Source organism: Amblyomma americanum, chromosome 7 (genome assembly GCF_052857255.1).
Source record: "Amblyomma americanum isolate KBUSLIRL-KWMA chromosome 7, ASM5285725v1, whole genome shotgun sequence".
NCBI lineage: Eukaryota > Metazoa > Arthropoda > Arachnida > Ixodida > Ixodidae > Amblyomma > Amblyomma americanum.
This window is the reverse complement of record NC_135503.1, coordinates 31,728,987-31,740,089: the sequence shown is the minus strand read 5'-3', so window position 1 is coordinate 31,740,089 and position 11,103 is coordinate 31,728,987. Positions and strand designations below refer to the sequence as shown.

At 47.5% G+C, this 11,103-nt stretch overlaps 1 protein-coding gene across 1 annotated transcript in view; it reads left to right on the top strand.

Annotated features, from left to right (window-relative positions):
* The first annotated feature begins 433 nt into the window (after nt 1-433).
* The window catches only part of LOC144097040 (protein eva-1-like), a 98,220-nt gene continuing 87,550 nt past the window's right edge, over nt 434-11,103 (top strand). Inside the window, exon 1 of the mRNA XM_077629828.1 lies at nt 434-832. Coding sequence (XP_077485954.1) covers nt 676-832 — 157 coding nt within the window. The 5' untranslated portion in view covers nt 434-675. The remainder of the gene's footprint in view (nt 833-11,103) is intronic.

Below are 11,103 nucleotides of genomic sequence, written 5' to 3'. Positions count from 1 at the left end.
CGATTGCTTCGATCATCAATGCACCCCAAACATTTTGGCGTCCTCTCCCCACATCTCGCGGCATTTCTCCGACTGCGACGTTCCTTTTCTCTCGCTCTCGTATTTATAGCCGCGCTTCTTCCCGTCCGGCTCATCTCCCCCGCCGGTGGAGAGCCGCTTTAGACGTCGCCGCCGCGCGGTTCTGACCGAGAACTCGGGTGCGTGCCATGCCCCGAGCCTGGAGAATGAATGAAGCCCACAGAACAAAAAAGGGAGAAGAGTCCTACAGCGTGCGGCGGTCGGCAAAGATGCGACGACCAAGCGAACAGCCAAGCAAGAAGTTCGCTTTGGTCCTCTTCGCGCATGCGCCGTTCGGTGGAGACGCGCTGACGAGGGTTGCGGGCGAGGGGGCGAACTAGCCCGCACCTCGAGCGGAGGGGACTGGATCAGACACGGCGTGGCCCGTGCGCGCGTCGGTTCAGCGGCACTGAGAGTAGTGTGTGGTTCGAAGAGCCTCCGCACTGTGCGTGTGTGCTGCGCTTCCCATCCCCCACTTTGTCTCTCTTCTGCAGAGCAAAAAAGAGAAAGATCGCTGCTTGTGGAGTGGCGCGTGGTTTGTCGCGATGCGCGGCTCCCTCGGCGTGGCCGGAGGATAGAAGATGTTGCGGGCGTGTGCAGGTCTTGAATGTGCGCGCAATGGCAACCTGGAGGACGGTTGCTGAAGTTCGTCAACGTCGTCCGTTGGGATTCACGGCGTTACCGAGTGCACCTGCTGCGACGCGTTCAGGGATTGTGTGCTTTGCCATTGCTCTCTGCTTTCTAGCAGCTGGCGCCGCAGCGTCTTCGCACCTCCGTGAGTTAGTTTGTGGTCTTTTGGTGTGGCGGTCTCTTTTGGCAGACAATCGTTTTAGCGGTGATTTCGCTTCAATGTTTTTGCTGCTATTTTTTTCTGACGCGCGCGAGTTGCTGCAGCTGTCACTGAGATCAATTTCTGTTTGCTTGAAACTGCTCTGTAGTTCTTACCAGCAGCTGACAGAGGCCTTCCTTAAATTTGTCGTGGTGTGCGTATTTGTTATAGACTGTTTTTGTTGCTAATGGTGGCATCTCTTTTTTATGTACTTTCCTTGGTGAGCCAGCTCCTGAGACAACCGTCGCTGTCGGCAGATTTGATATCCCGTGGTTTGCAGGCGGCACTTTCACGATAAAGCATGCGAATTCTGTTCATGAAAGGTGCGCGGGGCACCTCACGCGATCTTCCCTTCACCGAACTATACGTATAGCTTCGTTTATTGAGCTATGACTTTAGTTTGCTTACTAAACTAGCACCAAAATAATATCGGCGCGATTTAAGTTCTTGCCTGCTTTCCGAAATCACGTTGTAAAGTTCGTTTTTCCACTAAATAACGACTTTTAACGTGTCGACGCAACATCATGGACTGCGAGTCCAGCCTGGAGGGCTCCCTAAAAAAATCGCTCACTAGGGGTTCTCTAATGTGCGCTGACAGCACACAGCACATGGGCGTTTTGCAACTCGCTTGCGTCTAAATGCTGCCTCCGTGGCCGATTTTGAACCCGCTACCTCTGGGTTAGTTGCCGAACACAGTAAAGCCTGTCTGTAATCGCGCCGGTTAAAGTCACTTTTTCTGCATGCACATCACGTAGCAGGGGAAGCTTCCATTCGGAAGACTTTCCCGACGGCGTTATACGGCTTGCATCCCTTCACTATAGCCGCTTCCTTGCTGGAAACTTTTCGTTCAATTTCCTTTGTAGGATTCCGTGAGAAAAACAAAGGCAAATGCCGGTTTTGAACATTGCGAACGTATTTGGCTTGACGAGCTTTGCGGTCGTAAGGGAAATGCAGGCGGTAGGTAAAAATAGAACAGCTCTTTCTCTTTTTTTATTTTTATCGTGTCCTGTAGACACCCCAAGAAACAAAATCTGTCGAGGGGTCAGTTTACCTGTCATTGTATCCGTCATATACCATCAGCCCGAGTTGTGTAAACAGTCGTCCCACATAGAGAGTTGCGCCGGCGCTCAGAACCGCCCTGAGCGCACTATGATTTGGGGGTTGCTTTTGCACCAACTTGAGCAGTATTTTCACGCATCCACGGCCGTTTTCCAACTGGCATTCGTAGTTTCTGTGCTCCGTAGTTCCTTTTGTCCATTGGAAAGACCCACAAAATCTCTCTTGTCTCGCGCCTTTTCCGCTAGTTTAAGGCGTCTTCTCCCACTTCGCGACTTGGCGCCGTGCACCTGAGAGCAGCTGAGCGGCTTTTGCCATTTTTAGACACGCCACGCGAGAGAGCAAGCGCCACGCGTTCAGTCTATAGCGGGCTCCTGGCGCTCTGCTCTACCACCCGTATTTACTCGCGTAACGAAAGCACTTTTTTTTAGTCCCGAAAAATCTCTGCAAATGTCGGGGTTGCATTCATTGCGCGGGACAAAATTTTCAAAAAATTTTCAAGTGTCAAAAGCAGACAGAAAGCAGGCTGGTGGAACAAATACTTCTTCCAGTAAGACTCACCGTCAAAATAGAGCAAAACGCAATCCTGAACACCGTTTCCGTGCTCGAGAGCATAGTCAACGACATTAATCTTAAACCCTCACGTAGGGCTCACGTAACGACCCATGATTGTGTCCATAGAGAGCACAAATCAAAGTCACTCCAGCACAACTCACTGCATTCAAGACGGAGCGCCACCGCAACGAGCTTAATATCGAACAAGAGAACCCTTTGCGAACTAGGCGGGCTTTCTATTCGTTCTCGGATCCCCCGCCGAACATTTTTATCGGTGGTTCGTCCCGTAGGGCGAGGTATGGTAATATAGACATTCCACAGATGGGGCTTTATATTAGCAGTTGTTTCGGCGTTCAAAAAAAGGGCGCATGCTAACATTCCTTTTCGCTATCGGCAGAATTCCTATCAAAAGTAAGGGGTCAAAAGAAAGGAAAACAAAGAAAGAACGAAAGGAAGAAAGAAATTAAGGAAGAAAGAGAGAAAGAAGGAAAGAAAGAAAGATAGAAAGAAAGACAGAAAGAAAGAAAGAATGAAAGAAAGAAAGAAAGAAAGAAAGAAATAAAGAAAGAAAGAAAGAAAGAAAGAAAGAAAGAAAGAAAGAAAGAAAGAAAGAAAGAAAGAAAGAAAGAAAGAAAGAAAGAAAGAAAGAAAGAAAGAAAGAAAGAAAGAAAGAAAGAAAGACGGTACATGGTTCAAAGCCATCGTCATCGTTTCCTTAACGAAAGGCAAAACTGGGCGAAGGGCAGGACAGAAGTAGACCGGACGAGCGCAGCTCAGCGTTCGTAGACTTCCAGTCGTGGATACTGATCGGATTTCTTTCTTATTTAACCCTGTGTTTGGCGCACCATAACATTAGTCGCTTTTACGCCATAAAACTCAATATAACTAACAAACTGATTTCTTTCTTAACTTTACGTGGTGTCGCTGTTGCTAGGCAGCTGCACAAGATCCAAAGCTGACAGGTTTCTTGGTCGGTGTCGGTGAACGTACGAGTGTTTTCTCACTAAAAGGCAGTGGATAAATGATACAGGAGCATAGAGCGGCGGAAGGATGTTATCACTATGGGAGACTTTAAGGGAGATGCTGCACCCTGCCTGCACACCGCAAGACAGTCTCGAACCAGAGCAAACAAAAAAATGTTTCATTAGTTGTACATAGTCTCGAGGGCCTGTTCATAAACAGCCGTTTTGGACACATCTCTGCTATCACCAACTGCAACTGATTTCCGTTCCTGGGATAGTTCCTGAGTAAATGAGGCCAAGGTCGTATTTGATAACGGATTCAACAAAACCCCTCATATTTATTTTCTTTAGGACATTCATGCTTCGTCACGCAGGTCCAGCTTGCTCTATATATATGCAGAACATCTGTACGGGGCACTAATTGCTCATTATAGATTCAAAAAGTGTATCTGTGTGGCTGCGTTTCGCTTAAGAACAGTTCACTTCTGTCCCGGTTTAGTTTTTTGTATGCGTATCGATCTCGACGGCTCAGTGCGTTTAGGCGCTGAGCACGAAGTCGCAGCTTTGAGTCCCAATCCCCGTATGACGTCAAAGGAGCCGTCCTTTATGACGTGCCTCACAACCCTCAGGGTAGCTTTGGCAAAAAAGACTCCATTATTTCCCTTTCATGCAAAGCTTGATTCAGCAGACAAAGTAACGGCTTTATACGCGCATAGTGACCAAAATTTTACGTTATCGATGCCACCAGGCGTGTCTGGTGGAAGAAGCGTGAACTAAAGCCGTCTGCAAGCGACGTTCAAGGCCCAGAATTTCTGCAGAGTGGGTCACGTGGTCTTGTGAAGCGAACAAGAGCTCCTGTTCCAAATGCCCCGAGCCGCTAGTGCGTGGGAAGTTTGTCGTTTTATTTAGCGGCACCTCGCCAGCCCTGCATGAAATTTTTATCTGTATTTTTATCTCACGCGCTGCTCAATTACAGGGTCCCGATTTATTGCTGAGTGCCTCTTGCATGTAATGCAATCTTCAAACCGAATGAGAGCTCGATGTACCCGCGTGTACTTTCCGGCGATACTTCCGCCAGCACTCGAGGGCACGCGCCTGCGAGGAATTACAATGGTCCCCTGCATATTCTCACGTGCAGCTTGCGAACAACAGCCTGAATGCAGGCTCCTTATTACAGTATTGATTTGGACCACCTGCTGCGAAAAACCGGAAGACAAAGTTCTTCCTTCTATCGCTTCATCTTTTTTCTTTTGTACATTGTAAAACTCCCATCGCAGAGATAATGCAGTAAATATCCAACGCATGTATTCACTCTTACCACGAAGTGTGAGTCAGTAACTTTTTTCTTGCCTTTCGTGCCTTTCCGCCGTTCTTTACCTCGTCCTGCTCTTTTTTCGTCTGCTCTTCACATGCCAAATCGAATTCTGGTGAACCAGATGTGGAACCAGCCGATCACCAGCAGAAACGGTCGCCCGCAGTGTTGTCGGTAATGCGTTACAAGTAACGGCGTTACCGGTAACGCGTTACTTTTTTCGGTAACTTAGTAGCGTACTCGTTACCAATTCTGAACTGTAACGGGTAACGTACTTACGTTAACATTTTTCGGTAACGTTAGGTGTCACGTTACTAGTTACTTTTTGTTCCAGTTGTGACCCACTCCGCCCCCTTTTTTAGAAATAAAAAGAGCAGAGCACCTAAAATGATGTGAATAAACAAAATGTACAGCTGCTCCCGACAACCCTTGTTGGGGCTCGCATGCATGCCAGAAAACAGGTGCCCTTGACAACGCAAACAACTAAAAACAAGACAATAGTCATAAAGCACGAAACACGTGCACGAACACGCATTCACACACTTGCCTTCACCTACCTCCCCTTTCCAAACCACTCACACACACAATTCTACAGAGTGGAAGTATGCCGAGCATTTTGGAACATCACTTTTTTTCAGAATTACTCCAAATTTGTTGACAGTTCAGCGATGCTTTCTTTGTGAAGTTAGAGTTGAGGATGAAGTGTCATTTTGTGTTTAATGCCACATTCAGAAGATGGCTTCACCATGTGCAACAGAGTTAGAATCCAACACTTGTAACTCTACAGGAAACTTTACGTCACTATAACATTGCTAAGCTCCTGCACATTTGTGAAAACTATTCTCGTTAAATCTGGATATCGCGTAAAATCGTTGTTTGGGCTAGATGTTATATGTGAAATGTGAGCTTTATAAATTTGTTATTGTAAGTTCTTAAGGTGACGAAAACTTAAAATTTATATCCATGAAGTAAAGGCAAAGTAACGTGCGGTACTTTTTTTCGGTAACGGTAACGATAACGCATTACCTTTTTTTGTAGGTAACGTAGGGCGGTAACGCGTTCTTTTTTTGTTAACGTAACGAGTAACGTATTTAGTTATTTTTTTTCGGTAACGCCTACAACACGGGTCGCCCGATAGCGAATAATCGTGCTTTTTTTTTCAGCCAGTAGATGCTTTCTGTACGCAGTCGCTGCAATACCCCAAAAGGAACTGCGTAGAACCCTCCGCGAAACTATCCCAAACAAGCATGCACGCAGTGTAAACAGTTAATCGCTATGCTGTGCACATAGCCGTCTTGATATTCGCCCGCTGACGGAGATGAACGTTCCCGATCGGTAACCACAGCGATCGTCGGCTTTGAAGGCATGCCTGGCCCTGTTGTAAATACCTAATTGTGTGGTTTAATGTTCCGAAGCAATAAATCGCTACGAGGGACGCAGTATTGGAATGGCTCCGGATTAATCTGAACCATCTGGGTTTCTTCAACGTACTCTGACATCGCACATCATGCGGACGTTTTTGTACTTCACCTCCATGGAAATACGATCACCACCGCTGGGATTGAACCCGCGACTTTGGGATTAACAGCCGAATTCCAAAGCCACTGAGCCACTGCGGTGAGTCCCAGGACCTATACCGTTTCTAGAGGATGTATTGATTCCGAGATGGGCGATGCCTTTGACGAACGCGTCGTTAAGTAATTATTTCTTTGCTTGACATTCTATATTTTTAACTGAGTTCTCTTTCATCCTTCCATTTTATATCTTCTCTTCCCTTTCCTCAATGCTGGATATACCAACCAGTATACGTGCGTCTTTTTAACCTCCCCGCCTTTTATTCTCTCCACTCTGTCTCTCTCTCTCTCTCTACATTCCTTATGAACTGGAGTGCCCGGGTTTGAACCTGGCCTCGGCGACCGCGTTTCAACGGAGGCGGAACGCAAAAGACGCCAGAGCCCTCCACTATACGGCACCTCTTCCTCGCTTTCTTCTTTCACTCCGCCTTCCTCCCTTCCCCCCTGCGCGGTTGAGGTGTTCACCGAGAGGTGAAACAGTTACTGGACCTTTCATTTCCTCAAAAACAATTTTCATATTTTTTGTTTCACTTTTCAACATTCCTTAGCTATCCCAACTCGCTTCACAACGAAACGTTGACAACGGCGGCTCCAATCAGCCCAACTGAACGGTAGCGCAATTTACGGAGCCACAATACTTTCCACGACTTTCTCACGCTTTCGGGTTTTGTCGGGAACGGAGGAAACGGCCGAGGCTTCTCTTTTGTTCACTCCTTCCACACTTCTCCAGCACTCACCGCTCACTCACTGCCCTCTGACGGCGTCGGCGAAAATGTTTCACCCGCACTGTCTCTCGTCAGCGGTGAAAATCCGCCTTCTCGTTAGTGTCAACCGGGCGAACTACACATCCGCAGCGTGTGGCGCGCGCAGTCACCGCCGTTTCGCCCCCGTAATTCCCCCAGCCTTCGTAACTCTCGCCGCCGCACTGTGTTATGGCGCTCCAGTAATGATGACGAAGCGCGGACGTCACCGCCGTACGTCGGTGCTCGGCGGACAAAGCTCGACTCCGTCGCCCTTAATAGGTGGCCCGCTTTTCAACACTCGCTCATACTTTTTGCCTTCCTTTGCGCTCGTAGCTTTCGCTGCAACAGCGCTGTGCCGGGCGCGAAGCCGCTTCGTAGAGGCAGCAGTTAGCGAGCGCTAGGCTGTACAGGGCCGACGCGCGGGAGATTGCGCGAATAATGAACCCTAGACCTGCTAAACACGAACTAGTTCCTAAACTAGTTCCTAAACTAAATCTTCACTAGGTAGGCGCGAGGCTTAAGTGCCTAAGGGATGCGACTGGCTGTATGCGGGTATATCACGCTATACGCTGTGCTCCTGATTAGACTCCGCTCTCTCGACCGGGCTGTCCGGGATGATGGCGCCCTTAAATCTTCATTCGCGTCGGCTTTCTGCATTTAGTCTTAAGCCGTAATGCCGCGCACAAGCATTGTGGACTGAGACATGTGAACTGAACGAGTTGGGACTCGGGACGTGTCCTTCAGGGGTTCACCAGGGGGCTTTGCGAGGGTTGATATGTGTTAACGAACGCATACTGTAGCAGATGGTACGTTTTCGGTTACAAACGTACCCAGGCATGACATTCCGCACAAGATCTTCTGCCGTTATTTTTTCAATATTGTTAACAGATGCGCTGTGTCATTCCTGATTATACCAACATTCCACCATACTGGGCCGTGCTTTAGCAAAGAAAGATATCGGGGAAATATACAGAATAGTCAGAAAGCATGCGCACTGGTTTCTCTCTGTTTTAATTTCAAACATAGAAAAGGAACCAGCCAAAATAGACGCAAGACAAGAACAAAGGAGGCACACACCACAACGCTGGAGTTGTAAGTCCAGCGTTGTGGTGTGTGCCTCCTTTGTTCTTGTCTTGCGTCTATTTTCGCTGGTTCCTTTTCTATGCAATATGAACCAACTAGCCCAGCAGTTTGCACTCCTGAATTAATTTCAAACACTCAGGCTCGTTATGTGAAATAGATTGCACGTAGAGTTTCGCACATTTCGTTGTTTGCAAGGACGCCGCATGCATGCTAGCGGGCAGTACCATCTAATTTGTAAATGCCCAGCATCCAGTAACATTGGCCACAGCTATAGTTTACTGGCTGGTGGGTCCGACGGCTACAGTGTATTCGGTGCCACTGCAGATTGCCTTCAGACGAGAAATCCCGCTAGATGTTTCCTCGAAACTTCCTTGGTTAAACGGTGATGACTTGATTCTGGAGTGATGACGTCGTCGAGTTCTCACTCACGACGTACTAATACCACAACGCCGACGCCATGCGAAGCTCACAAACTCTCCCTCATACAGCTGTCACTTTGAACAAAAAGATAATCACTCACGAGCCACGAGCAACCCAACCTCTATAGCGGTGTTCGAATGCAGCTGTTATCATAGTGCGTATACTGTAAACACGAATACGCCTATATGGGAGTAAAAAAAGAGGTAAGCTGTCTTCTAGCGCACTCCCTTTTATAAAAAAAGAGTGTGCTAGAGAAGAACTTACTCCCTTTTTTTACACCTTTCTGATTAGAGTTTAAAGATGTTTTTTTTTAGACTCGCGTGGTTTCTTTCAAAGAAAGGGTATGAATGACAACTGAACCGAGAAGATATGCTACAGTGGGGGTCATTAAATGTTCCCGGAGCGTCTCGCTAATTCAATGGGATCACCGCTAGTTCACCTTGGCGGTGCATTATTTCTTATTTGTCGACCTAATAATAATAATAATAATAATTGGTTTTTGGGGAAAGGAAATGGCGCAGTATCTGTCTCATATATCGTTGGACACCTGAACCGCGCCGTAAGGGAAGGGATAAAGGAGAGAGTGTAAGAGGGAATGAAGAGAGAGGTGCCGTAGTGGAGGGCTCCAGAATAATTTCTACCACCTGGGGATCTTTAACGTGCACTGACATCGCACAGCAAACGGGCGCCTTAGCGTTTTTCCTCCATAAAAACGCAGCCGCCGCGGTCGGGTTCGACCTCATCAGCAAGGACGTGGTGACGCAGATAAAAAACCACAAACAGAAGTAAACAAAAAAAATGGTACGAATCGAAAACGCGCCGAACGGCACTTTTCTATAATTCCGGGAGTACGCTGGAATTAATATGCCGCACTCATTGCCGCTGATCATCCTGTCCTGATTTGCGAATTCATGCGCAGCTTCCCCCCCCCCCCCCCTCGACCTCTTTCTTTTTATCACGCGTGCCTTCGCTTTGTATCTGGATTTTTCCTTTTTTGACTTGTTCTTATTTTGTTTACGCTACTGTGCTCTGTTCTCGGGCCTAGTTCTAATTTTCGACCGAATAGTTCCTCGCGTTCTGTTCGAGCCGCTAGCGTCAGAAGCCTCGCCTGTTCGCAGGTACTAATTACGTCTTAATGCTCGCCTAATGGTCGTTAATTTGATTCGGTCCGTTGCATAGGCAGCGTCGTGGCGAAATTCTACTGAGAGGCCCTTTTTGCTTTATTTATTGTGTGCATCCTGTTCCTTGCTTTTCGTCGTTTGCCGTGCTGTCTTTGTTTCTATGCATGATAATAATAATTGGTTTTGGGGGAAAGGAAATGGCGCAGTATCTGTCTCATATATCGTTGGACACCTGAACCGCGCCGTAAGGGAAGGGATAAGGAGGGAGTGAAAGAAGAAAGGAAGAAAGAGGGGCCGTAGTGGAGGGCTCCGGAATAATTTCGACCACCTGGGGATCTTTAACGTGCACTGACATCGCACAGCACACGGGCGCCTTAGCGTTTTGCCTCCATATAAACGCATCCGCCCCGGTCGGGTTCGAACCCGGGAACTCCGGGTCAGTAGCCGAGCGCCCTAACCACTAAGCCACCGCGGCGGGGCTCTATGCATGCCCTGAACGCCTTCTCTGCGTGTCGCTTTGCCGTGGGCCTGCGCTCACTTCGAGCTGAAAGTTGAGAGTCGTTGAGCAAGACACTTGCATCTTTCAGCATTCCCCTTTGCTTGCGTAGTTGCCTGTCTTAAATAGTCTTTTTTTTTCTGCGCCCTTGCTATAGTCTTCTTTAGAGGCTGCTAATTCCTACACTTTTTTTGGGGTATACTTGAAACACCACTGGCGACTCGTTCAAAGTAGTCACGTTTCGTTAAACATCGACCGAACAGTGATAGTGATTTGGCCGTTATGTTCTGGGCACAGAAGGTCTTTCTGTGGTTACTTATTCGATTTTTTTTTTAATTTTGTCTTCCATTTTTTTTTCATATTGTTGTTCCTATGCAGAGCAAGAGTATCTGGTAATAAATGTTCGGTTGTTAGGCGCTTTTTTTGAGTTGCTGACAGTTTTTAATACGATAGTATTAGAAGTCGCATGGGGCCAAGATGCGTCGTCAGTCATAAAACTTGCCCATTGGCTGCAGGGACGTGACGTCAGCAGACGGCAGGATTTTCATTGGTCGAAGGGAAATAACGTCATTTCCGGTAACGGCATCAACAGTAGTTAATGTTATCGCACCGCCACTACATAAGGGGATCTGGTGTCTTTGTGAATTTTTTATATGCTCTTATGAAAAGCGCCCTGAGACAGCCCAAAATACTTCATTGCAACGATGAAACCGATTGGTGCTGCTGTTTCTTGAATCAGTTTAGTTTTGACGAAACGCGTTTTTTTTAGCGGTAACTACCAGTGAAATGTGTGTGCATATCATCAAAGCGAGTTATTGCCGCCAGCACTACTGATAACTTCAGTCTTGGCTAATGTGAAAGGCTGTAAGAAAGTGCGGCATCCAACAGCTGCATC